The 26,392-nt window shown below is 38.7% G+C and overlaps 1 protein-coding gene across 1 annotated transcript in view; it reads right to left on the bottom strand.

Annotated features, from left to right (window-relative positions):
- Positions 1-412: 412 nt before the first annotated feature.
- Positions 413-26,392, bottom strand: part of Tm9sf3 (transmembrane 9 superfamily member 3) — a 57,989-nt gene continuing 32,009 nt past the window's right edge. The window contains exons 7-15 of the mRNA XM_059258183.1: positions 25,524-25,690; positions 21,178-21,272; positions 18,580-18,710; positions 9,907-10,046; positions 7,308-7,376; positions 5,199-5,345; positions 4,334-4,417; positions 4,141-4,217; positions 413-1,749 (exon numbers count right to left, since the gene is read on the bottom strand). Coding sequence (XP_059114166.1) covers positions 1,682-1,749; positions 4,141-4,217; positions 4,334-4,417; positions 5,199-5,345; positions 7,308-7,376; positions 9,907-10,046; positions 18,580-18,710; positions 21,178-21,272; positions 25,524-25,690 — 978 coding nt within the window. The 3' untranslated portion in view covers positions 413-1,681. The remainder of the gene's footprint in view (positions 1,750-4,140; positions 4,218-4,333; positions 4,418-5,198; positions 5,346-7,307; positions 7,377-9,906; positions 10,047-18,579; positions 18,711-21,177; positions 21,273-25,523; positions 25,691-26,392) is intronic.

Genomic DNA, 26,392 nt, shown 5'->3' with positions numbered 1-26,392 from the left:
ATCCAATCAATGTTTATTTAGATTTGTATGTCACAATCTCATATAACGGGTTTATCACTCATAGTTTATCTGTAACTATCCATAGACAGGCTTCTGGACTTGCTTCTTCTTCTTTCTTCTTCTTTTTTGGAATGGTTTTACAGAGTAGCACATAACTCACAGTGTGGCCTATAACTTACTCTGTAGCCCAGTCCTTAAATTCATTACAACCTTCTGTCTTAGCTTCCCTGGAGCTGGGATTATAGGCATAAACTACCATACCTGGCTCTGTGTTTGGGAATTTAAAGTGTGGGACCTCTGTATTTGAAAAGTATACTTTATAGTGTATCAAAAAAATAATAATGGCATTCTATAATATTGCCTTTTGAGCAGGTACCTCCAAATTATAAACACATCTACTGTCACAAAACAATTTGGTCAGGAAATTTTATTTGAACATTCTAAAGCAATAATGCTTTAGATGTTACTTAAATGTCCCAGACAGGATTAACAAAATTAAATGTTTCTAAATTACAAATTTAGCTCCAGTAGGAGTTTCATAAAAGAAGAAAACAACCCCCTCCCAAAAGAAGTATGACACACACATTTTGAAGAAACCCCAATGTTTCATGCAATGGTAGGCAAGATGTAAAAAGCCACCCAAACCCACACATTTCTACAGCAATCATCATCCCAAAGAAGTCTTCCAGTCATCTGTACATCCAAATGTGTCCACGAGCCTACACCTACACGACATTATTAATGGTATATACACTTATGCCCCCCTTATTTTTTAATAATTTCTTATGTAAAGCCTTCATTGAAACCCCAAAAAAAGATGTAAGACTAACTTGGGGGAGGGAGGGAAAGATAATCACTTTAGACATTCAGTTAAAATGTAATTTATCTAAATCTCCAAATGTTTAATAAAAACAAGTATCTTCTCCATTTAACACTTTGCTTTCTAACTGTACAGTAAATTGCATTATAGAGAATACATCTCTATTTTCATACTGTATTTTCTTTGGATGGAACTGAGATATAACTAGTTAATTTTAAGATAAATAAATGAGGTTGATCCAACTAAGATTAAGATGACAGCAGATATATTCCATGCAGAATTTAATAGTTTTTAATTTTGTTTAAAAAAAAAAGATGCAATTGAGTGAAGGGACGAACAACAGCAGGTCAGAAAGAACCCAGGTTCAGTATATAAAAATGTCCCACAATAGATCAACAATGGCAGTAAAAATAAGAGAAAAAATAATCTTTCTGGAACATCATTTTTCAATAACATAGAAACACCAAGTGCCAGAAGATTTCTACTCATGGAATTTTAGCATCCACGTTTCCCTCTAGTTCTTTTATTGAAACAAATGCTTTAAATAAACTATTTGTCCTCTTCACTGAAGAGAGCTGGTCTATTTCATCTTTAATGAGCTAGTTTGGGGAAGATTAGCCATGTACTGTAGTAATGCCTACTGCATAAAATCCAAGCATTTGCTGTGAACAGTTGGAGAAAGCAGTCAGTAAGAACCTAGGATCAATGGAAATAGATGTTACTTTAAGCCATCCATGAAAGAGACCCACGAAGTACCCAGTGTTCAGCCCAAATCTCTTCTTGCGCTTATTCTTCTTTTCTGTGCAAGTTCCACCCTCATGAAAGAGAAACTGATCCGAAGTTCCAGGTTGTCTCAGGTGTCTAGTCAATTTTCACATTAGTATAGATTTTTCGAACAAAGGCACTTGTTCCCATATAACCGATTGCTCCTGCAAAAATAAAATAATGTATTTTGAAACAAACAGAGTAGGATCAGAGTCTGCCATTTACAAATATTAAATGTGGCTGGGCGGTGGTGGCGCACGCCTTTAATCCCAGCACTCGGGAGGTAGAGGCAGGCGGATCTCTGTGAGTTCGAGGCCAGCCTGGGCTACCAAGTGAGTTCCAGGAAAGGCGCAAAGCTACACAGAGAAACCCTGTCTCGAAAAACCAAAACAAAACAAAACAAAAAAAAAAAAACAAATATTAAATGTACTCTGTTCTAGAGAGTTCTATTCCTTTTTCAGGGTAATGTCTTTATGTTAGTATTCTCTCTGAATTTCTTAAATGCTATTATTTGTTTTGCAAAGCATCTGTTATAGTCAAACCTCACTTGTTATTTAGAATTAAATCACAATTATTACTTGTATAGTCAGTAATTGTGGAATTAAAATGCAGCTCACAAAAGAAAGAGTGACTTGGTAACAACAAATCCAACCCATTAAAGCAATACTTTTTTTTTTTTTGAGACACAATCTTGCTATGTAGCCCAGGCTGTCCTTGAATTCTGGAACCTTCTGCCTCAGCCTCCTGGGTGCTGGTATTAGAAGTGTGAATGATCATTCATGACAATATCCAGATGTTGTAATATCCAAAAACTTACAGAGGCATAAAAAGTAGAAAGGGAGGCTTTGGGGATTGAGAGAAGCATGACCCCATGGTGTTATAACTCTAGAGAAAGATACTTTCTGGTGTCTCCTTTTTCTATGTAAGTTATAAAAGCTGTAGAGTTGGCAGAAAGGATTACATACTTCAGGGAATGGACAAAAGAGACAGGTAAGTGGGTCAGGAGCTTTAAACTGTTGGCTTCAAACAAAAAATCTCAAATGGGGATCAAAATTTCAGAAAACAGGGCATGTTGTTAATGAAATATTTACCTTCTGTGTCTAAGAGCACCCAGCACATGAAAGTTACTCAATGATTATTTGTTGAATAAGTTGAATGAACGGATGAATGAATAAACAAACTAAATAGTCTTCATAGACAAATATCTGGGACCTTTTCTTTCTTTCTTTTCTTTTCTTTTTTTTTTTTTTTTTTTTAAACTCAGAGCCTTTTAGAATAGCTGGTCAATGACCATTTTTCACTGGATTCCTTAAACATTTTTAAATTACATCTTCCATGAGTTAACTGATAGTACACACACATACACACACACACACACACACACACACACACACACACACACACACACACACCCCTAACTAATCACTTTTCTAACAGTACTAGGGATTGAACCCAAAGTTTTTTACAAGTTAGACAAGCACTCTGAGCTACACTCCCAACCATGAACCGATTAGTATTCACCAAACTGGTCTATCTCAAGGTAACAAAACAGATGAGGAAAAGATGACTCTGTTCATAAACAAATCTATGCTAATAAACAGGAATAAGTGTTACAATATTATAACAACCAATGAATTACTTAAAGTAGGCAATAACTATCAATGGCTTCTCTAACTTCACACACATCACATGCCTCCCAATAAAAACCTACAACTATCTGTTGAAGGTTACTGTAGCTTGAACTGCTATTTCACAGGCAGTATGAAGGAGTGGAGAGGAACACGGGAAACATCTCAGGGATACGATCAGCCAAACCATGTGAAAAACTAAATCGGTATGCTGCACTCACTGTCAGCAACCTGTGCTGCTGCTAGACACCAGTATCTTCAGCAACATTCCAAGAACCGTCTAAGCAGAAATCATTCAGGCAACACCTTACACCCACCAACATTATAATCCTTTCCACTGATCACATACTTTCAAATGCCAATTCTCAACTGCATGTGGTACCACACACACTTGTAACCCCAGCTACCCAGGAGGCTGAGGCAGGAGGATCACTTGAGTCTAGAAGTTTAAGACTAGATTGAACAGCACAGAAAGACACAATATCAAAACAAGGCAATTCCCAACATGAATGAGAAACTAATCACAGTAATTCTGTGGTCTGCAGTTATCATTAGAACAGCTACAAAAACAGAAATTAAACAATAGATCAGATTTTAAGGGAGAGTCAAAAAGACTGAAGACAAACTTTTGGATTCACCTTGGTGTTCCTGATAGAGCAACAGAACGGATTCCTTAATTTCTATTTAATTGTTATTGGGTGAGGCATGAATGAAGGTCAGAGAACTAACTCTGTGGAGTCAGTTCTCTGGATCCAGTTTTCAGGGTTCCAGGGATACAACTCAGGCTTGTCAGGCTTGAGCAGAAAAGATTTTACCCACGGAACCACCCTGCCAGCCCAGAATTTCTTAATTTCTAATTACAGTGTTTTCCTGAGTCGGAGATGCTCAAAATTTTTCTCATGAAGTTCCAATAATTTAAAAACTTACCACACATTATCCCCAAGGCTGTGCTAAATACCGCCATATATCCAAAGTAAAATGATGTTTGAAATAAGCCATACATCCTGCAATACAATAAAGTAATATTCAATACATATAGTTTACTTTCAATCTGATGCTTTACACTTTATCATTTAAAGGCAGTTTACTAGGCAACACATGAGAGAAAAACTCCACTTACTTTGTTTTGAAAAAATAGTAGTAAAAGGAATACATGTAAACATAGATTGCAGTTGATGCAGCAGAGAGAAAACTTGTCCATTGCCTAGAAAACAAAATGAAAAAGGATTATGTCTTTGAAAGGAATAGCACTCAAAATTTTAAGGCAAAGAATTTTACAAAAAAACATCCTTTATAATTCTACATGCTTAAAAACAAATCCTTGTACCTGATGCTTAAATATTAACAAAGAGCCCAGGGAACTAGAAACTCCAGACTCTTGTCACATTCTCTGAGGGACTTTAAATAAACCAATTCTCCCGTTCAGACTTAAGTTTAAAACAAAGATGCTTCCTCACAAACCCAGCATCAAGCACTTTGCAGAAATATTTCAAATAGGACAAAAAAAACTTGGACTGGTACCATTTTCCCATAAAAATTTCATTATATTTACAACTGGAGGGAAAAAGTCCCTCTACTATCTTTCTTATTCATTCATTTTCTTTTTAGGTCAGAATATCACTGTAGCCAAGTGTCTCCCCAGGGATAGGGTTACAAGTGTGCACTGCCATCCCAGCTCCTCTATCATCTTAAACAGCACGATTTCTGTGGAAATTCTTCCCTCAGCTTAACAGGCTTCAAAGGCAAACTTAGGATACCAGGATCCTGCCTGGGTGTGGTGGTGGCACAGAACGTTAATCCCAGTACTTGGGAGGCGGAGGCAGGTGGATATCTGTAAGTCTGAGGACAGCCTGGTCTACATAGCGAGTTCCAGAGCTATATAAGAGATCCTGTCTCAAAAGACCAAAAAAAAAAAAAAAAAAAAAAAAAAAAAAAAAAAAAAAAAAGTATCAGGCTTCTGAGAGGTTGCACCCCCAAGTACTTACCACCTATAATCCTCTGCATTTAGCAGGAAGTACGTGCACACGATGGTCACACAGACAGTCACTATGCACAGGATGACCAGCACCAGCATCATGAAGCCGTAGACATAGTAGATCTTATATGCCCAGAAAGACGTGAAGATGAAGTACCTGAGGAGGACACGAGGACAGCCTTGAAGCTTCCTCTCTCTCTTAGCTCACTCTGACTTCACTTAAAGCTTGTTATCATCTTTCTAGTAATTTCCAACAGTTTCTCTTAACTCTCAGTTATTAAATTCTCAAAATATTTTTGTGGTTTGTTTTTTAAAGAACAAATTCTTCTGGAGGCATTTATCGCTGAGCAAAATGACTAAATTAGAAATTTAAACAAGTTAAAATGTGGAAAATGAGAACAGCCACAATCTACATTCACAAAATAAAGTCAATTCCTTCATTCTTCCATTTTTTAAGATGAAACACTACTCAAGTAATATATTTCACATTTTAGAAAACATTCTGTTAAATAGAAAAATAAGTGATAAACTGAGAAATATACAGAATTAGGGAAAACAAGGTCTAAAGGAGACTGACACTGTCTTCAGAGGACAGTGGGAGAAAGGAAGAGTAGTAATATTCTTCATTAAGAAGAAAAAAGGAAAACCTCTTTAAATCCATTCATTATTCAAGTCATCCTTAACTGAGAACAGGGTCTTCTAGCTCTTTTTACAACATTCCTGCTTTGTAATTTATTTATTCAATCACATGCCTGCATGGTTCAACAACGATTTACAGATCCCTTGTCACATAGGAAAGTGACACAGGAAGGTTTGGAGGGAAGAGAAGGGGGAATGATATAATTATATTACAATCTCAAAAAATAAAAAAGCTTTTTTTTTTTTTTTTAAAGTAAGCAAGCAAGCAGTAAAGATCAGCACTGTAAGGAAACATCACTACTCTCCAGGAGATCGCTGGCTGGTAGGAAACCCTGGCAGTAAGACAACCCTGACCCCTGATGTGCACTATATCCAGCAAGTGAGAGGAGTGATTCCTCTGGTACAACTAGGTGAGGAATTGAGGAAGGAGTAAAAACAGGACAAGGCTCGTGAGTGAGGCGGGGAGCAGGAGAAAGACTTGTGATGGATAACACCAGGAGCAGAGGACTGGTTCTAAGTAAAGGAACTCAGTAAGTGAAACAAAGAAAATCACAGAGATTGCTCAGAGTTTAAAAGCACTGGCTGCTCCTGCAGAGGACCTGAGTTTGATTTCCAGCACCCATGTGACAGCTCACAACCTCATAACTCCAGTTCCACGGGATCTGACACCCTCTCCAGGCCTCCATAGGCACCAGTCATGCACATGGCGCACACATAATAAATGTAGGCAAGTACTCATACACATAAATCTAAAAACAAAACAAAAGAAAAAAACCCTCAAAATGTTCAGCATGGCTAGAACGTCAACAAAAGGGCAAGAGCTAAGAGAATCAACAAGATCAGTTCATTCTATAAACAACCCAGCTGGTCACATCATGAAAGTAGTAGCATTTCATCACATTGAGATTCAAAGTCCTTAGTGAAAAACGACACAAAGAGACTGAAAGGTTAAAACATATAAACAAAATAAATACAAATAAAATAAGCCTAGACTGACAGGTTAAAAATGCCATTCCAGGAGGACAGGGTGTGAGAAAACCAAAACAGACATGACTTGAAAGAGCAGAGGAGTCTAATGGAAGAGAGGGCCGAGGGAGCAGGAGTAAGTGGTCAAGTCAGAGTGAGGACTATCAGCGGCAAGTACAGAGTTCCTGAACTGGCTTTATTAAACAAGTCAGAGTGACCCACTCCAATCTCCTTCTAAGACCCACCAAGGCTTGCAGTATACTCACAGCTAACACGTGATGAAAGACAACTACCTATTTATATATTTATACACACGAGTTGTGCTGGTTACGCTTTTCGTCAACTTGACACAAGCTAGAATAATCTGGGGAGAAGGAACCTCAACTGAGAAAATGCCTCCATCAGATTGGCTTGTAGACAAGTCAGTGGGGCATTTTCTTGTCTAATGGTGGACTTGACTAGCATGTTCAAATTCTTAAATTCTTCAAAACATGAAAACATTGCCCAAACTTACATTTCAATAAAGATTGAGCCAAAAGGTAAAATTCCTCCCAGGCAAACAATAACCGCAGGCTCCATAAACCTGGAAAACATTAGAATTAACAGAGTACTTTTAGCATGACTTTCATAATATATATATATAAATCCCAATAATAAAAAGGTGATGTTTAATACTTTAAAAATCATCCCAATGAATAAAGACACACGAATAAAAAGAAAAACCAAAATCCAAAAGAGGCATAAAAATGAGAGTGAGACTTCAAATTAGTCATCAGTTGAAATCAATATTCTTTACAGCATTAAAGCCTGAGTAAAGTATTTAAGGAACACAAATTGTTGTTACTGCAGAACAAGAAACACATTAAGTATTTATTCCCAGTTTACCGTAACTTCTGAGAACTCTGTAGGTATCTACTTACAGAAATTCAAAGGAGAGAGGGAGAAAGGAAAAGAGAACAAAGTTGAGACCCTTATCTGAAACAAATTTTCATAAACTAACCTTGCCATTTCTTTACCCGCTTTCTTCTTGGCTCTAATTCTTTTCCAAAAATTCAACAATCAAGGTATTGTCAATTTTGCTTTACAATAGGGCAAAGAAAGACTAAAAAATACAATTCAAACTTCATCCCTTCTCCCGGCCAACATTCACTGAGTGACAATCATCAATTCTCTATCTGGAATGCTGTTTCTAACTTCATGTTCTCCTTCCAGCAAGCATGGCAGCTCTCAAAGCCTTCCTTCCCTTTGTGTCTCAGGGAGACATGGCTCCCTGCCCCCCACCCCCCATCCTCTCACTGACTCCTGAACATCCCTCCACACAGAACTTACTATACTTTATCTGTCTGCTGACCTACATCAGGTGCCACTAATTAGACTGCGGGCCAGCAGATGCAAATTGGGGTGGGGGCAGGAGATAGAGAGAAAAAACAAACTTAAAAGTCATTTACTACAATCTTCCTTGTTTTATAGAAAACCAAGGTCCTGAGATTAAAACTGATCTATTCCAGGTAACCATCCAATAAAAGCCAGATCTAGTACTCAGATTTTGGTTCCCATATGATTAAAAAACAACAAGAAAATGAAGCCACACACCAGCCTCCCTATACCTAAAAGACCTATCTCTGGTAAACAAAGCATGTGTTGTTCACGCCTCTCCTCACTAACCCTACTTCCCAAAGAGCTTCTGTGCTTCCTGACTAGGCTTTTCCTTCCTCTCTCTCTAGTCATAAGCTGAACATGAGTAATTAATGAGCCCTAGTATCTAATACTGATTTAGGGGAAAATCAGCTTAAAAAAATGGACTCAAAACTCTTCAGTCCAAAGTTTCTTAGACACCAATCTAACAAAGAAAAGCACACAATTCCTAAAACTGGAATACATTACTCTCCCCTAAATCAAAGCTCTTAGACTGGGGATCATATAACTGAATGCGTAGGTTGTGAAAATTTCAGCAAGAGTAAAAAATTTCTGAACATTCAATAATCAAAAATTAAATCAAATTCGAGCATACATGAGCCCAAGGTGTTTCTGGCAGTGCTCGCCCGTGTTACACTGTAGAACTTCACTGACGCCTTGGTCCTGAACACTTGCATGTGTATGCCTTGATGCCATGCAGCACTGACCAATGCTATGTGAAACACAGCTCAGATTCGAGCTACTGTGTTACAAACTGCAATGTTTACTATCCCTACAAAGTTTGCTGCTTATAGAAACGAAACAGTTTAATTATAGAAAATAAAGACTTTTAATACTTTTCCTATTATTTCTTAGCGGAGAAGTATCAAATTAATATATTTCTGGATTATTTTGTGTTCAAATATTTCATTACAAGTGGTCTCAATTCATTTCTCAACTGGTGGATTTATGTGGGGATAAATGGACCAACATTTAGAATAAAGTATCTGGAAAGAAAAAAATTATAAACAAGTAGTTGAAAGATTTTTCTATAATTCAGAGGGTTTCAGATTTTGCTGGTGATACAGTCTCTGCTGTAACTATTGCTCTGTCAACTCTGATGCTGGAGAGTAAAAGAAGCCATAAGTAGTAAGTGAAGACTGGATATGGCTGTGTTCCAATAAAACTTTATTTACAAAAACAGGCAACAATAGCCGAGCAGTGGTGCCGCACAGCCTTTAATCCCAGCACTCAGTCTACAGAGTCAGTTCCAGGATGGCCAGGGATACACAATCTCCAAAAAAACAAAACAACCAAAAAAAAAAAAAAAAAAAAAACAAAAAACAAAAAACCAACCAACTAACCAACCAAGCAAACAAAAAAAACCCAACAACAACAAAAACAGGCCAACAGCCACATCTGACCTGCAGGCTTAAAAAACTGTTAAAGCTTTACTTCCCACCCACCTCTATACACTAGTACATTTATCAAAGTTTTGACATATGAACAGCACCAATATTCAGAAAGCAAAATAAAGACATAGCTTACTATATTCTTTACAATGTAGGCTGATGGCAAAAATTAAAATGAACCAACTCTTACACTTAAAACAGTTGTTTGCATAAAAGCAAGCTGCTTCTAAAGTTATGCGTACACAACAGCCTTAAAAACTTAACACACTACGACAACAACCAAATGAGCTTTAGCATTCTCTTTACCATTTTTTCTCCGGGATAGGACGAGGCACAGCATTGACACGACAAGGGAAGTTGGGCTGACCTGACAGATTCCGGCCAAGTATTGTACCAACAAGATTTAGAGGGAGAATGACAAAAAAACAGATGCAACAAACGGCCACCTGTAAATTAAATAGAAATGTGTGTGGTTACTCAGAGAACAAAAACACTAATTAGAACACACTTTAATTACAGAGAAAACATTAAGTTCTAAGGAGTAAAATGGTACAAGGAATGCACTACTGGTAACGGGAAAAAATGCTCACACTGAATCACACAAACACTGAACTGTTCCCTCCCCACCTTTAGCTCCCACTGTCCCTAACATTCCACACTGTCCCTAATCAAGTACGTTTTAGATCTCTTGTCCTGTCAGCTGACATGCTTTTAACATGTCTACCCCTTATCTTTCATTATTATAACCAAGTTATTTGGTTTTACTTTATTGAGCATTCCAACCAATGGATCCTATAATCCAGGTACTGCCAACTCACAGATCTAAAAACCCTGTTTATTGTGTCCAGAGAGTTTCAACATGCTAGTTCATAACTCTCCATCCTATTTCTTGGGTTATTTCAGTTCTATAAAAAGATACTCGCCTTGAAATGAAAAATGTGCTACAGAAAGCTAGCCTTTCTAGAAAAAGACACTATAAAAAAAAGCTACAGGTCAGTATTTCTCATAAATACAGATATAAACCAAATCTTGCAAATGGAGCTTTAGTAAAGAAATACAGGACTAACTTAAGACCAGTGCTGGTCACCACCATCTCAAAAGATGCAGGAAAAAGCTGCTGTAAAACCCAACATCCATTTCCAACAGAAACTCCTAACAAACTGTATAAGGCAGTTTAATGAAGGAGGAAACCCCCATGCCCACCGTCTCCATCCGTACCCATCCATGGCTGTGCAGCCACCAGCAGCCGCTCCAGAAGTGCTGCAGCCAATAGAGGGTGCTATGTGCACATAAAACCTCTCACATTTTCTCAGGGTTTCAGAAATGGAACTACACAATTTCTAAAAGACAACATACAAGAACAGCTTGCTGCTGTTTAGTTTGGCAAAAGACTCTCTATATAGGATAGTTATAAGGACAAACTAAAAAAGAGGGAAGAAAACCTATCAATATACTGCTCTTCAAAATTAGTAACTTTGCCTTAAATAGAAACTCTTGAGAAAATTAAAAGGTAAGCCATAAAATAGGAGAATATTACTGCAAAAATACTTTAAAGACATAGGACTTCTATCTACAATGTATAAAAAACTCCTCTCGTCCAATAAGGTACACCCACTACAAAAGATAAGGGCAGGTAGTTCAGTGGGTATAAGGTGCCTGCTGCCAATCCTGATGACCTGCATTTGATCCTGGATGATCCTTCACACGCTCTTCTTCCCACAAGCTGTCCTCTAAGCTTCACCTACACCTTGGGAGGAGCATGCCCCTCTCCCTACCATATGCGCGCACGCACACACACACACACACACACACACACACACACACACACACACACACATACACACACAGAAACAGCTGCCTGCGGTGGTTCATGCCTTTAATCCCAGCACTCGGGAAGCACAGCCAGATGGATTTTTGTGAGTTCAAGGCCAGCCTGGTCTTCACAGTGAGTTCCAGGACAGCCAGGGCTGTGTAAAGAGGCTCTCTCTTGTGGGGGAGAAAAAGGAATAAAATAAAATAAAAGAGGCACAAAAGATTTTCACATTCATTAAAGAAGATGCATACACAAATAAGCAATCTACTCCCCCCCCCCCACACACACACACAAAGCCTTCAGTGTGACAAGTCAACAAGTGAAATGTAGGACCACTACACCCTGACTGGACGGGCTAAACTGAAGAAGACTGACTGCATCAAGTGTTGGCACTGGTACAGAAAAACTGTATGTGTATGGGTGTTTTGCCTATATGCATGCCTTGGAGAAACTCATTTTGACAGAAAGGGAGAAAAAAATACAAACAATAAACCCAATGAACAAAACCCCATCTTCACCACTAACAACACAAACCAAACAGAAGAAATGTGACTGGGCCAATTACTACACAAAAACCCTGGGAGTTTACCTCTATGAAACAGATAATTATCCCCACCCCCAATTTCTATTTAGTTCTTTTGAAAACTAAATAGGATAATAGTTATGAAAACACCATGAACTACAAAATATGCTGCCCCCATCAGATTGAATCTCTTTAGATCTCAAACATCAATCAGATGAGCTCTTAGACACAATCTTCAGCACTCCATAGTGTCAGAACTGGGAGCGTCTCTCAGTCTATGCAGTGTGTGCTGCTGCACTGTAACATCCCAATGCTCTGCAGCTGCTCAGAGCCTCATTACTATGACTCTGGCCACATTTCTTTATCTTGTCCAATAGGACGCCATGTTTACTTATGCTGTTGTGTTCTTCTAGTTTTCTAAAACCTACTCAAATTGGGAAATGATGGTGTTCTAGCCATTTTTTCTTTAATGAATTTCACACTAGTTCCTAATGCTAATTGCTTCCATCCTTTAAAAAATTAATAACCAATTCTAAAATTTTGTGCCTCATCAATATAAATGAATCCACCACATTTTGCAAAGTAGAATCTACTTTCTTTTTTCCCTAGAAAAGGAGATTTGGGTCCAGTTTCACAAACTTCTCTCTCTGCTCTGTAAGAAAACATGCACATGAGCAAAGGCACTTTGGACTGAAGTAGCTGAGAACGCCCACACAATCAAATATATAATCTGGCTTAAACCTCACTTCCTTCTCATCAAACAATGTTTCCTTTCACTTTTCTTGTACCAAAGTTATTTGATGAAAAAGAAGAAGAATGGAACCACTCTTCTGTTCCAATTCTGATCCATGTTCTGAGGCTTTTGGAGTATTTTTATAAAATGCATTTGTTTACCCTGTCATTTATTCAAGTCAGCTCAGGTAATGGAGGGTTTGTTTTGTTTTGTTTTGTTTTGTTTTGTTTGTTTTATTTTTTGAGACAGGGTTTTTCTGTGTAACAGTCCTGGCTGTCCTGGAACTCAAAGATCCGCCTGCCTCTACCAGTCAAATGCTGCGTATGCCAACACCACCCAGCTAAGGCAATGGAGCTTTTCTAGCAGTGTTTCCACAAATCTTCTCTCCTGGGTACATGTGTCACTTGGGTACTCTGTACTCTTCTGACTGCCTTTAAGATGCAGCTTTCCAATTCTCATCGTAAAGTGCTATTACCTTGGTCTCCATCTCTTCACGTGGTAATTTCTAATTATGTACCATGAGTTTCCCATTTTAGAACTTCCGTTCTCAAGTTTGTTTTTTTTTTCCCCAGTTATGGTTCAGGCCTTGAGTCATGGTGTGAAACTGATTTCTAAAGCTTATGGCATATTTCTGACCATGCTCAATATTCCCCTCCTCAACTAAAACAAGGCCTCAAAATGACAAACTAACACAGACCACCCATTACCTTCTCAACTATTCTATCCCCTCAGAGACAAATCTAAGAGAACCCAGGATTTATGGGTGCATGCTGAGCTGAACATTGTTTAGAGTAGAAAGGTGATTAATTAGGTCTCATCATACTCTGCAATTTTTTAACTACAACTATGTTTCTTTCAAAGCCTCTACTACCAAATTTAGCATCTGAGACTTACAGCTGACACAAGATTTCATATTTACAATCCTTTCTCAGAACACCCTGGTAAACCTGTCCTGTCCCCATTCTCACGTGATATGGTTTAGGTATGAAACATTCCCCCAAAAAGTCTCTTGTGGTTGAAGCTGTGGTTGGTCCCTAGCTGGTAGAGTTAACAATAACATGATCTAATCACCCTGATCATGAGAGCTCTGGTCCAATCAATACATCAGTCCACTAATGGATTAATAATCTGCTAGCAATGCTGATAACTAAAAGGATGTAGTTCAGGGAAGAGTACTTGCCTAGCATTTATAAGGCCCTGGATTTGATCTCACTTTGATGTTTTGAAAGAAAATGGCCCCCAAAGCAAGTGGCACTATTAGGAGGTGTGGCCTTGTTGAAGAAAGTTTGTCACCATAGGGACGGGCTTTGAGGTCTCTTTTGCTCAAGCTTTGCTCAGTGTGACACTCAGTCTACTTCCTGTGGGGGCAGGCTTTGAGGTCTTTCACTCAAGCTTCACTCAGTGTGATATTCAGTCTACTTCCTGTTGTCTGCATATCAACATGAAGCAGCTCCTTCCCCAGCAGACCTTCCCCAGAACCATAACTGCCTGAACACCACCATGTCCCACCATGATGATAGTGAACTAAACCTCTGAACTGTAAGAGAGCCACCGCAATTAAATGTTTTCCTTTATAAGTGTTGTCATGGTCATGGTGTCTCTTTACAACAATAGAAACCCTAACTAAGACATCCACCAAAGCAAAAACAAACAAAAAACATCAAAACACTGTGTGATGAAATAGAAGAGAGGCAGGGCCTACTTGAAAGAAGCATGTCACTGGGACATGTCCTTTGGTGCTATCTCCCTGGTTGCTCTGTTGCTACTTCCTGGCTGCCATAAAGCAAACAACTCTGTTCCATGACAACCTTTCACCATGAGCTCTGCCTCACTACAGGTCTAGAAAACAGTACAGCTGGCTGACCATGGAAGGCTCTGAAGTCACCAACCAAAATAAATTCTTCCTCCCTTCAATTGTTTTCTCAGGTATTGTGATTAACTGTGATGGTCACTCTTAATTATCTACTTGAGACAATCTAGAATAACCTGAGAATAAAGTCTCCATGAGGGATTATCTAGATTACGCTGGCCTGTGGGCATGTCTACAGCAGACTGTCTTGATTACACTGATTAAGGTAAGACCCACCCACTATGGGTGAAACAATTCCTTAGGTAGAGCATTCTTTTTTTGTTTGTTTGTTTGGTTGGTTGTTCCATACAGGGATTCTCTGTATAACAGCTCTGGCTGTCCTGGAACTCCTTTGTAGACCAGGCTGGCCTAGAACTCACAAGAGATCTGCCTGCCACTGCCTCCCAAGTGCTGGGATTAAAGCATGTCCAGTGGTAGAGGATTCTTAACTGTACTAAATGCTAAATGTGGGGAAAGAGAGCTAGCACTAGCATACATGCATTAATTAGTTGCTGTGAGATGGTCTGTATGTCAAATTGCTCTGATTGGTCAATAAATAAAACACTGATTGGCCAGTGGCCAGGCAGGAAGTATAGGCGGGACTAACAGACTAACAGAGAGGAGAACTGAGAGAACAGGAAGGCAGAGGGAGACACTGCCAGACACCACCATGACAAGCAGCATGTGAAGATGCCGGTAAGCCACGAGCCATGTGGCAAGGTATAGATTTATAGAAATGGATTAATTTAAGCTATAAGAACAGTTAGCAAGAAGCCTGCCACAGCCATACAGTTTGTTAGCAATATAAGTCTCTGTGTTTACTTGGTTGGGTCTGAGCGGCTGTGGGACTGGTGGGTGACAAAGATTTGTCCTGACTGTGGGCAAGGCAGGAAAACTCTAGCTACAATTAGTTCTCTGCTCTTGACCTTGGATATAACATGACCAGCTATTTGAAGTTCCTATCTCCTTGGCTTCCCCCACAATGATGGATGGTAACCTGGAATGTGAGCCAAATAGCCCTCTTCTCTCTTAGCTGCTTTTGTCAGGATACATTATCATAGCAATGGGAACAGAACTAAGACACTAGTACACCAAGAAATTCATAGGACCCAAATCCCTGTGTGTAGATACTTAACTCATTACTGAACAAATTTACTGAAGAAAAAGGTTCAGCCTTCCCAAAAATCAATTTAATTTCAAGTATTCTCTCCCACTGTCTGTAGTATCACTGCCACAACATTCCAACTTCAGGGGCAAGTATTTATCTTGATGGTTTGACTCCAAATTTCTTTTAAATGGTTTCCTGCATCTTGTAAATATTCTCTTGAAGGACACTAGACTTTATAGTCTTACCATAAACTTCTACTAATGTTTATGAAACATCTAGGACTGATTATTGTAAAACAAGTTTAATCTAATAATAGGTTTTGTGGTTCTTTATATAATCAGGTACACATGAATAGAAGTTAGAGTCCAAAGACAATGTACTTTCAATCCCACCTCAAGCTAGTCCTGATAACAGCAATATTTGGACTGAAATCCAGATTCCTGGTAAACAAAACTCCTTACTTACCTATTGCTTTTAGAGAAGAAAGAAGCTTGAAGTCACTAAAGTTAGGTTAGCTGTCAGTTGTGGGAACTTCGTTAAGATGGAGAATTAGCATGATGGCCCTCCAGAGAAAGGATTCATGTTCACGAACTGGCAGAAAGAGCTAAAGCCTTGGGAAGAGCACACAGGAGGACCTCTAGACTGATTTTCAAACTAAGCTATTCAGTTAGTAGGGCATCTTGCTTCTCAGAAACACAGTGCCTATGGTCTAGATCAATAGTTCTCATCCTTCCTAATGCTGCGACCCTTTAATACAGTTCCTCATGTTGTGGTGACCCTCAAGCATAAAATTACTGTGTTGTTACTTAAATTTTACTACTGTTATGAATTGTAATGTAAATATTTGATGTGTGGGGTATCTGATATACGACCCCTGTGAAAGGGTCATTCAACCCCCAAGTGGAGTACCGATAATCTAGATGGTCCTCAGGGAAGTTATTTCCTCAGGGTCTGCACACACAATCTGTGGTCCAGAAGAGACCAAGGCTGCCCATCAGGTCAGCAGCAGAATTTGCCATATAACATTAAAGTGTATCCAACATGGTACTGGGTTTAAAGGCATGAAGGGGTCATGGAAAGTACCTGAAGTTTGGCACTGTGTGTCAGGGTCAGGGTATCCCTGAAGAGAGCCAAGGAGAGGGCATTGGTGAAGACACAGTCCCACTGCTGTGGAAACCCCAGAATTGAAGGGGCCATGGAGAAAAGTTGAGGCTTAGCACTATGTGGTAGGGTTAAAGTCCCTAAAGAAGCCAGCAGAGGCCACTAGTATAGGTACAGCCTCAGTATTGAGCATACCAGAGACATCCACCAAAGAGAGCAATCAGCAAGTGTGGAATGGACCTGCCTGAGGCCACAAGACAAGCTGTGTGTGTGTGTGTGTGTGTGTGTGTGATGATATGTTGGCAGGGTGCGGGGTGCTGTCAGGGAAAGGAGGGAGTGGAACAGAGCTATAATCTCTAGGTCAGACCCCTAGCCCTTCCCCCCCAGGGCCCCTTGATTAAACATTGGGAGCTTCCCTGTGATCTACCCAGTGGTTATTTAGGGTTCCCTTTCCCAAACCTAAGCAATAAAAGGGCAAATGTGTCCCAACAACACTCATGGGCTCTCCAAGGTAACTGGCCTAAAGTCTCATACTCTATCATATCATCCTGTGAACCAGTGAAATGCCTAAGTCGTGAGTGAATTCCCCTGATACATTGACTTTCAGCATGTGTGTGTGCATTCTGTGAAGGGCAGAGCTTTCCAGCTTGGAGCTGCCCAAGCCGTTTGTAGCCATAAATTGTGAGTCACAGAGTCTGGACACTGAGCTACAACATTTGATTTATACTGCTAGATTCAAGATTTTGCTTTAATCTGGTTGTTCCTATGTCCTGATTCTCTCTTTTTGGAACAAATATAACATGATCTTGATTTTATGGGAGCCTACAGTTAAGAGACTGGGTTTTAAAGTGATGAATTTTTTAAAGAGAAAACTTTTAAAGGTATACTGTACTTTATATTATAATAGTAATAAGGTCTTGGGGAACAAGAAGGGAAAGGTTATGATTTAAAGTGATATATTTGTGTGTCAAAGATGACAAGGAGTAGAATCTCATTGTTAGCATCAGTTGATCACCTGACACACTTGGGAAGAACCAACCTCAATTGAAGAACTGTAACCATCAGTTACAGTTGGTATACCCGTGGCCTGTAGGTATACCCGTGGAACATTTTCTTGATTGTTAATTGATGTAGACATGCCTAGACCATTGTAGACAGTTGGTCTTGGGATGTGTAAGAAAAATAGCTGAACATGAACCCAGAAGCAAGGCAAGAAGTAGCACTCCTGCATGGTTACTGCTTTAAACCCCTACCTTGAGATCCTACTCTGGCTTTCCTTAATGATAGGTTATATTAAGTTTTTTTTTTTTTTTAAGATTTATTTGTTTATTATGCACACAGTGTTCTGTCTGCGTGCATGACTGCATGGCAGAAGAGGGCATCAGATCTCACTACAGATGGTTGTGAAACCAATCATGTGGGTGCTGGGAAGTGAACTCAGAGCCTCTGGAAGAACAGCCAGTGTTCTTAACCTCTGAGCCATCTTCCCAGCCCTTGGTCAGTGTTTTATGATAGAAACAAAAAAGCAAATTAGAACACATCACCTTAATAAAACACTCATGCTTCTTGGTATTTTTTTTCTCTAAAATAAATCCATTCACTCATTAGTTCTCTCCCTTATCTGATAAAAGCTATAAAATCAACTTTTCACTTCACAAAATCAAGAAAATGTAGGGGACCTAGGTTTAAATTTAACCAATAGTTTTTGGAGCCTAATAAAAACTTTCCAAGACTTAACAGGGACTGGCTGAAACTTGAGAACATCAGTAGGATGGAGCTCTAGAGAGACAGCAGGACTTGCATTAGAATGGTTATAAGCACCCTGTTTCAAATTCCAGTTCAAGCCACTCACCATCGTTCCAAAAGGAATGGCTCTAGAGGCATGGTAATAAATGGCTATGAAGTTGATGAAGAAGGCAGTGCCACACACCATAGCTGGAATGAGGAATGCCCCGATAAACATCTGCTTTATCCATCTCCTTCCTGAAAGAAAAGGGGAGCTGTGAGAAATTCGAGCTACACAGATAAACATGCATTCATGTTTTAAAATATATTCTATAGTTCTAAATTATTTACTTAAAAATTCAATACAGCCGGGCGGTGGTGGCACACGCCTTTAATCCCAGCACTCGGGAGGCAGAGGCAGGCGGATCTCTGTGAGTTCGAGGCCAGCCTGGTCTCCAAAGTGACTTCCAGGAAAGGCACAAAGCTACACAGAGAAACCCTGTCTCGAGAAAAACAAAACAAAACAAAAAAACTGTTTCTACTACACGGACTTGAAGAGCTAGACTAGTTTTTAGATAATTGATTTGAAACCATTATTAGTATATCAAGTTTAGTAACCTTTGTATTGATTTTTTTTTTTTTTTTTTTTTTGTTTTTGTTTTTTGTTTTTCGAGACAGGGTTTCTCTGTGTAGCTTTGTGCCTTTCCTGGAACTCACTTTGGAGACCAGGCTGGCCTCGAACTCACAGAGATCCGCCTGGCTCTGCCTCCCGAGTGCTGGGATTAAAGGTGTGCGCCACCACCGCCCAGCAGTAGAAACAGTTTATAAAGTAGCTGTACTGAAAAAGATCAATGACCTGTGATGTAATAGTCTGATGTCTTTGTTTTGATTCTGCCACAGAATTGTTCTGAGCTTTTGTATGCCATCTGTTACAGTTTGGATATAAAGCTAATTGTTTTTCTAGTTCTAATTCTGTCAGAGATTTTTCATTTTAGGTGGTGGAATTACCAACCCAAATCTTAAAATTCCTCCAAAGAAACTCAATTCTCAACTTCTAGAACTCTTCTAGTTCATTTCTTTTTCACAGAAGACTCAAGAACGCTTCCTTTCCAATTTCATTGAAATCACTTATAGAAAGAATGACAACTAATTAAAGTGAAACTACTGTTCTTCATTTTATTTATTTATTTATTTATTTATTTATTTATTTATTTATTTATTTAGGGTTTTTCAAGACAGGGTTTCTCTGTGTTCCTGGCTGTTCTGGAACTCACTCTGTAGATCAGGCTATCCTCGAACTCGCAGAGATCTGCCTGGCTCTGCCTCCCAAGTGCTGGGATTAAAGCCATGCGCCACCATTGTCCGGCCCTGTTCTAGTATTTTAAATGACAACTCCATCCTAACATCGTCCTTCCCTGTACACTGCATTTATCCTCTCAGTTGTAGACTCTGGCCAAAGACCAGGCTCTCCCAGGGAAATGATCTGGAGCCCCAGAATAAAGCAAACCTGAGACAAAGGAGATATTCTCAGTTCTCTGAGTTGACATTTCTATTAACTTGAATTTTTAGGGATTGTTCAGACAAAATTATCTGCACCAGTCTAGATCAGAACACAAAACAGACTAAAACTGTCTACATTATATCTAGTAAAACCTACAACATAAGCAATGGTAAACATGGCTATCCAGGAGGATTTCAAATGATCCTCTGCTCTGATTTCCTACTACCTATAAAAGTTTCCTCCAGGTTTCTGTACTATTCTTGAATTTGTGACAGTCCTGCTGACTCAGCCTTCCAAGTACTGGGATCACAGGTATGTGCTACTGTGCCCAGCCCTATCCTGCTCTTAGGAGACTGCTGAATGTATGCAAACATACATATATATATATATACACAGACAGACAATATAATACAATACAAGGCAGGATCTCCTAATGCTGACCATGTTTAGATAGACTGAAAAATAATCACAGTAGACTGTCTCTATACTTAGAGACTTGAGGTCTTTCAAAACCTTTCAGTCCTAAGTGAAAAATATGCAGATTTATCAACGCAAGAACCTTTCTGACTCTACAGGATTACAGGAAGAGTGAAGAAACTTAGAGACTCAGAACATCACCACAGAAAGAAGCACCACCATGTATCACCTTCAGTTTGGGGGTTACTAACAGCAGAGGAGGAAAGAGGGTATTTAAGATAAAATCTTTTCATCTGAGAGACTGTAACACAAAATAAGAGAAATCTTTGTGAGGAGTCCTTTGATTATACTGTAAGAGATACTAGTATCTGCTTCCTAGTACCCTACCATTGTCCATGAGCTTTATCCATAAACCATAAGTATCCATAAAACATACTTTCATAGTCACCCATAAAAAGTAACTTTATGGATGAATATAAAGGCAAGCTCACCAGGTGCACATCTAGGAAGCTAAGTACCTTGAAACATAATATTAATAATGTAGATGTACTCTTGTACGTGTTCTTTGGTGCTAACTTCACAATGGAGACATTCTATTAATTATTCATAATTTCAGGAAATAAAACACAAAGGTTCCATAAAAACAAGATAGAAAACATAATAGATTTGATAGAGGTTATATGCATGATATAACAATGGCCTTTACTATTTGTACAAACTATACTGCCCATTTTAAATTTCAAATACATCATAGTAGAAGAATACAATCAATAATTATAGACTCAAGAGTGCAAACTCCTAACTTACCTCCTTGTCTAGCATACAGACTTCCTCCAAAATACCCGTTCACTGGAGACGTAGCAGCATAGACAAATATGGCTGTACTGAGCATTGATCCCCTCCTGGAAGGCATAAAAATGTGTATGATAAATTAAAACAAGACAAAAACATGGAGTCTGTCCCGTTAGCATTACTTTAGTATATCAAAGATCTATTTAGCAGAAAGAGAAAAACATCCTATCATGGATTGCAAAAGACCATAAAAGAATTCCCAGTCAAAGGTGAACTTAAATGTTCCAAGTCGTGTCTAGTCCCCAGGTGATTTGTAATACAGTCTAAATCAACACTTCTCATTTCTTGGCACCAATGACAAGATGGCACTAAAACTCTATTTACAACTCTATACAGCAGTTCCATCACATGGAACAGGATATTCTCTGTTGAAAAAAAGATACCAGAATATTCCTTTTTTGTTGTTTTTGTTTTGCTTTGTTTTTCAAGACAGGGTTTCTCTGTGTAGCTTTGCGCCTTTCCTGGAACTCACTTGGTAGCCCAGGCTGGCCTCGAACTCACAAAGATCCACCTGGCTCTGCCTCCCCAGTGCTGGGATTAAAGGTGTACGCCACCACCACCCAGCCAGAATATTCTTTTTTTATAACTAGTTCAACACTAAGATTTTTGCCTGCTACCAAGAATAAAATTTAAGTAGGATAATTTATATTAAATGCTACTATTTTTTAATGACACAACATGCCAAGACTTACTTTATTTTTTCTTTTTTTTTCTGTAAAAGATGATTTTTTTAAAAAAAATATCTACTGGTCCACAAGGCAACGTATGTCAGACCAAAAATCTCTAACCTCTTCCCAATAATGATATCTAAGGAATTAAGCCAACCTTCATGTTGAGTACAACTATGAAAAATTTTTCAAAATGCCTAGTTGGAAAGAGATATTAAAATAAATGGCAGTATAATTTGCTATAAAGTAGAAATATTTACTATTTATTAACGTCCTACGCACTTCGGCCCACTGATTTTGCACTATGTAGCATCTGTTCAAATGCCTGGCTCAGTTCCTTAAAGGGGCTGCAAAAGTAAAGGAATCAATGCATAGTGGATCTCAACAGCGAAAATACTACAGTGTTTAATTTCTATCCACAGTCAACTATTTCCAAGTGTAAAGATTTGGCATTCTCAAAAAGATCACAGATCTCAAAATATGTTTAAAAAATCAAATCTGTTTTCCCAAAAACTCAAACAAGTGCTAACTGACTCCTTTCCACACAAAGAAGAACAAATATGACCCATTCTCTTTATAAATGTGATAAATGTGTTCGCTAAAGGCAGATATAGATCTAACTAACAGGAAAATAAAGAGCTGGTTTAGTGTAAGATGAGCCTAATGCCAGGCAGAAGTTCTCAGTATCAACCTTCTAGCTCAAAAAGCTAGCCCAGAGTTCAAAATGACTTCCAGGTTAAGTACGCAGTCTCCACTCAGGATAGTTTTAGCATTCAGATCTCTTGTTTCTTTGTTTAAAAATATTCTACAAGCATTTACCCCACCCTCCAAATAAGCCACTTTTATTTACAATGAAGAGTCAGTCCACAGAGAGGGTCATTCTCAAGACAGAAAGGGAAGCTGAGAGAGCGTGGGGGTGGGATTAGCAGGCTCTCTCCAGAGGGAGCACCACACATTAACTGGCACCACAGTGACACTGTTCTTCTACCTACACCTTCCAAATGTTTTCCTGATTGTCACAGTGATCACAGAAGCTTTCTTCTTAAGAGTCATGTGTCACTGGAGTGACTCATCCCAACTTCACATGCAAATGTTTCACTCTTCTCACCAGTTCACATTACCATATCACCATTTTCATGTATATAATATCACAAATTAAAAACTCTAAAATCCGATCACCTACATTCAAAACCAGTGTATCACCCTTTAGTAGCAGTGCATAATTTAGTCAAATTATTCCACCTCTCTGAGCTTTACTTTCCTGCCTGTAGGATAGAAATGTAACATAGAGTTGATGCGCACATTGAAGGTACAAATGTGCACAAAGTCAAAACATGGGACCCCAATGACAGTCACTTCTCCATCATAACAATCCTGACAGCTCTACCACTTTTAAATAACTACACACACACATCAAATAAACACAACACCTATTTATCGCAGTAACAGGCAGAACACGGCATGATCTGTCCCTAACACCACCTATTAAAGAGTAGCTTCCTACACCTAAAAACTGAAGCTGCCAAACTCTAACACCATCATTTTGAAAAGAAAAATTAAAGCAAAAATTTGGACTAGCAAAGCAAAAACTGGGATGCTAGAAAAAGTTACTTGTTAGTCATAACACTGAATAGGGTTAGCATCAACTCAAGAGTGATGAATTAGAATCAGCATTTAACATAAAGCATGGATGCTTGGCAAATTTGGGGTTTTGTTTTTGTTTTTGTTTGGTTTTTCTAGACAGGGCTTCTCTGTGTAGCTCTAGGTATCCTGGAACTCACTCTGTAGACCAGGCTGGCCTTTAACTCACAGAGATCCACCTTGCCTCTGCCTCCTGAGTGCTGGGATTAAAAGAGTGATCTACCACCACCTGCTTTGCTTGGCACATTTGAAATGTTCAGGATCCAGTTCACCTGAAAATATATTATAACCTAAAATATAAACCCACCAAAACTCTGCAGTTTAAATTTGGTTCAATTATTTTGAAATGTGGTAAATGAACGGCAATGCAATGGTTAGATTACAGAAATACCACAGAAATTTTGAGGAACAGCTTGTTTTGTTAATACATACTCCCTTCAGTTAAATAAACATTAACTAAGAATTCATCAAGACCTAGTCCTTTTCTCAAGGAACTATGCAGCAAAGGAACAGCAATTCAGTATATGGTTAAATTAAAAACCACTTATTATTACTGTGTATGTGTGATCTGTGCCTGAGTGTGGACATGCACATTACTGCACACATATGGAAGTCAGATGGCAGCTTTCTCAAGTCAGCCCTCTCCTTCCACAGTGAGACCAAACTCAGGTCATCAGGGTTGAGGGAAAAGTGCTATTTTACAACTAAAAAGTCATTCTTTCAGCAGCACAAATTTATTACTTGTCCATGAAATGCTACACTGTAACACAAACCTTAAAAGGTCTTATAATAAAAAACCCAGAGCCAGATATTGGGGTGAAAGCTGAAAGATCAGAGAAGCAGAACAGCCAACCACTAGCTTACCTCTACAAAATCCTCAAGAGAGCAAGTTCCTGTTTCCTCACACCTTATATACCTTTCTGTGTCCTGCCATATTACTTCCTGGGATTAAAGGTGTGTGCCACCACTGCTTGACCTCTATGTCTAATTTAGTGGCTGGCTCTGTCTTCTGATCCCCAGGTAAGCTTTATTGGGGTACACAATATATCACCACACAACACACATATAAGAAAGAATGTACTATGTATGAATTGAAATGTAACTGGAGTTCTCCTGACTGAGGACTTCATAGGCTACTGTCGGATGCTGGAATTAAAATGAATACACTGAGATACCACAGTCATTTGTTTGAACATGTTGTGGCTCTCTGAGAACAAGGTGACAGGACCACACTCAACAGAGGCCTGAGCAGGTTCAGCAGGTAAAGATAAATGTAAATGGTAAAGATAAATGGTTCAGCAGGTAGAGGTGCCTGCTGCCAAGCCTAACAATCAAGTTCAACCCCGGGAACACATGGTGAAAGCAGAGAACCAACTCTTGAAAGTTTCCTCTGACCTCCACTTTTGTGCTGAGGCATGCGCATGCCCATACACATATAGATTTGAGCGCAGAAACACACATACAAATAAACAAACAAACAAACAAAGTGATTTAAGACATTAGCAAATGGTTCTGGTTGCTAATAAAAAGTATACCCAAAACCATGCAAAGATAGCATACTGACTGACGACTCTAAAAAAATAAAACATTACTGTAAAGTGTTTTATTTTACTCTTGTAGAGGTCTCAGCCTGAGTACAAATGTGAAATATTAACTTGGTAACTGAAATTATAAAGATCCAGTTTAATCTAAAAAAGTGCCTGTTTCCAGTTTCAAACAGCTCTAGAGTGAAAGCAGCTCTGCCTCTCTAATGACATAACCAGCGTAACCTGGAATGTTCAGTCATGCTGGAAAGTTTAAGTATGTATAGGGAAACACGATTCAAAACATTTAGAGTTAAAGGTTAAGATCTGTCTGCAATAATGGCATGGATAGTATTGAAATTCTAAATTACTGAAATAAGCAAATATTTAATCCTGGTTGACTTAATAGACTACAATGACTAAAGAACTATTTACACCAACAAAAAGATGATAAAGTACAAGCACTTACTCTGTATATAAATCCTCTATCATGGCAACAATAATAACAATGAGAGACACAGCGAATATCTGACATCCAGAACCAATGAGAGAGGAGAATACCAGAGGGTGACTTGACGGTCTAAACACATCTCCATGCACTTGCTTCCATCCATATTCATCTCCCAGGTCTCTGTCCTGCATGTAAGACACACATGAATATGTACAGAGAAAATTAACCCACCCAGGATCAGACAGGTAAGAAATTACACTTGTCAGCTCCCTCCTTCCACACTTACAGCTTTTTAAGAGTTCAAAATACTGAGGACAGACATTTCAGAGTTAAAGTAACTCCTGTCCTAGTAACTCAGAATGTTATGTGCACTGTACTGAAATTCATGAAAAAAGTAAAAGTGGGGAGAGAAAAGGTTGGGGAGCAAAAGACACAACTTGGAAGAGTGAAGGTCTCTCCTCGTATTGCTCCACTCTCAGGCCCTACCCTGCCCCACACATGGTGACTGAGGTTTACCACCATCAATGGCCATGCAGACAAGAAAAGAGAAGTATATTATACCAGTACTTGCCCTAAAAACACAGAAATGCCCTTTATAGTCCAAGGTAAGTATTAGATATGCATATTTAGTCATCTAAAGCTTTAAAAAAATCCATAATTATGTTCAGCCTGAATAACACTCAATGATCCTTAAATAATTTCTGAAACAAAGTTTCTTAAAGGAAAACTACTTAAGAAAAAAATTTTTTTACCATTATCACAATATACTTAGTATGTTAAAATTTGACATTTTAAACTGCTTTTCAAGCCTATTTAATAAAGTACACCTAAGTATTAGTATTCTGAGACACGCTGTTGTTCTGTAATTTAATAAAAAATTAAGGATA

This window comes from Peromyscus eremicus, chromosome 1 (genome assembly GCF_949786415.1).
Source record: "Peromyscus eremicus chromosome 1, PerEre_H2_v1, whole genome shotgun sequence".
Classification (NCBI taxonomy): domain Eukaryota; kingdom Metazoa; phylum Chordata; class Mammalia; order Rodentia; family Cricetidae; genus Peromyscus; species Peromyscus eremicus.
The sequence above is the reverse complement of the archived record's forward strand: the minus strand, read 5'-3'. Positions and strand labels throughout refer to the sequence as shown.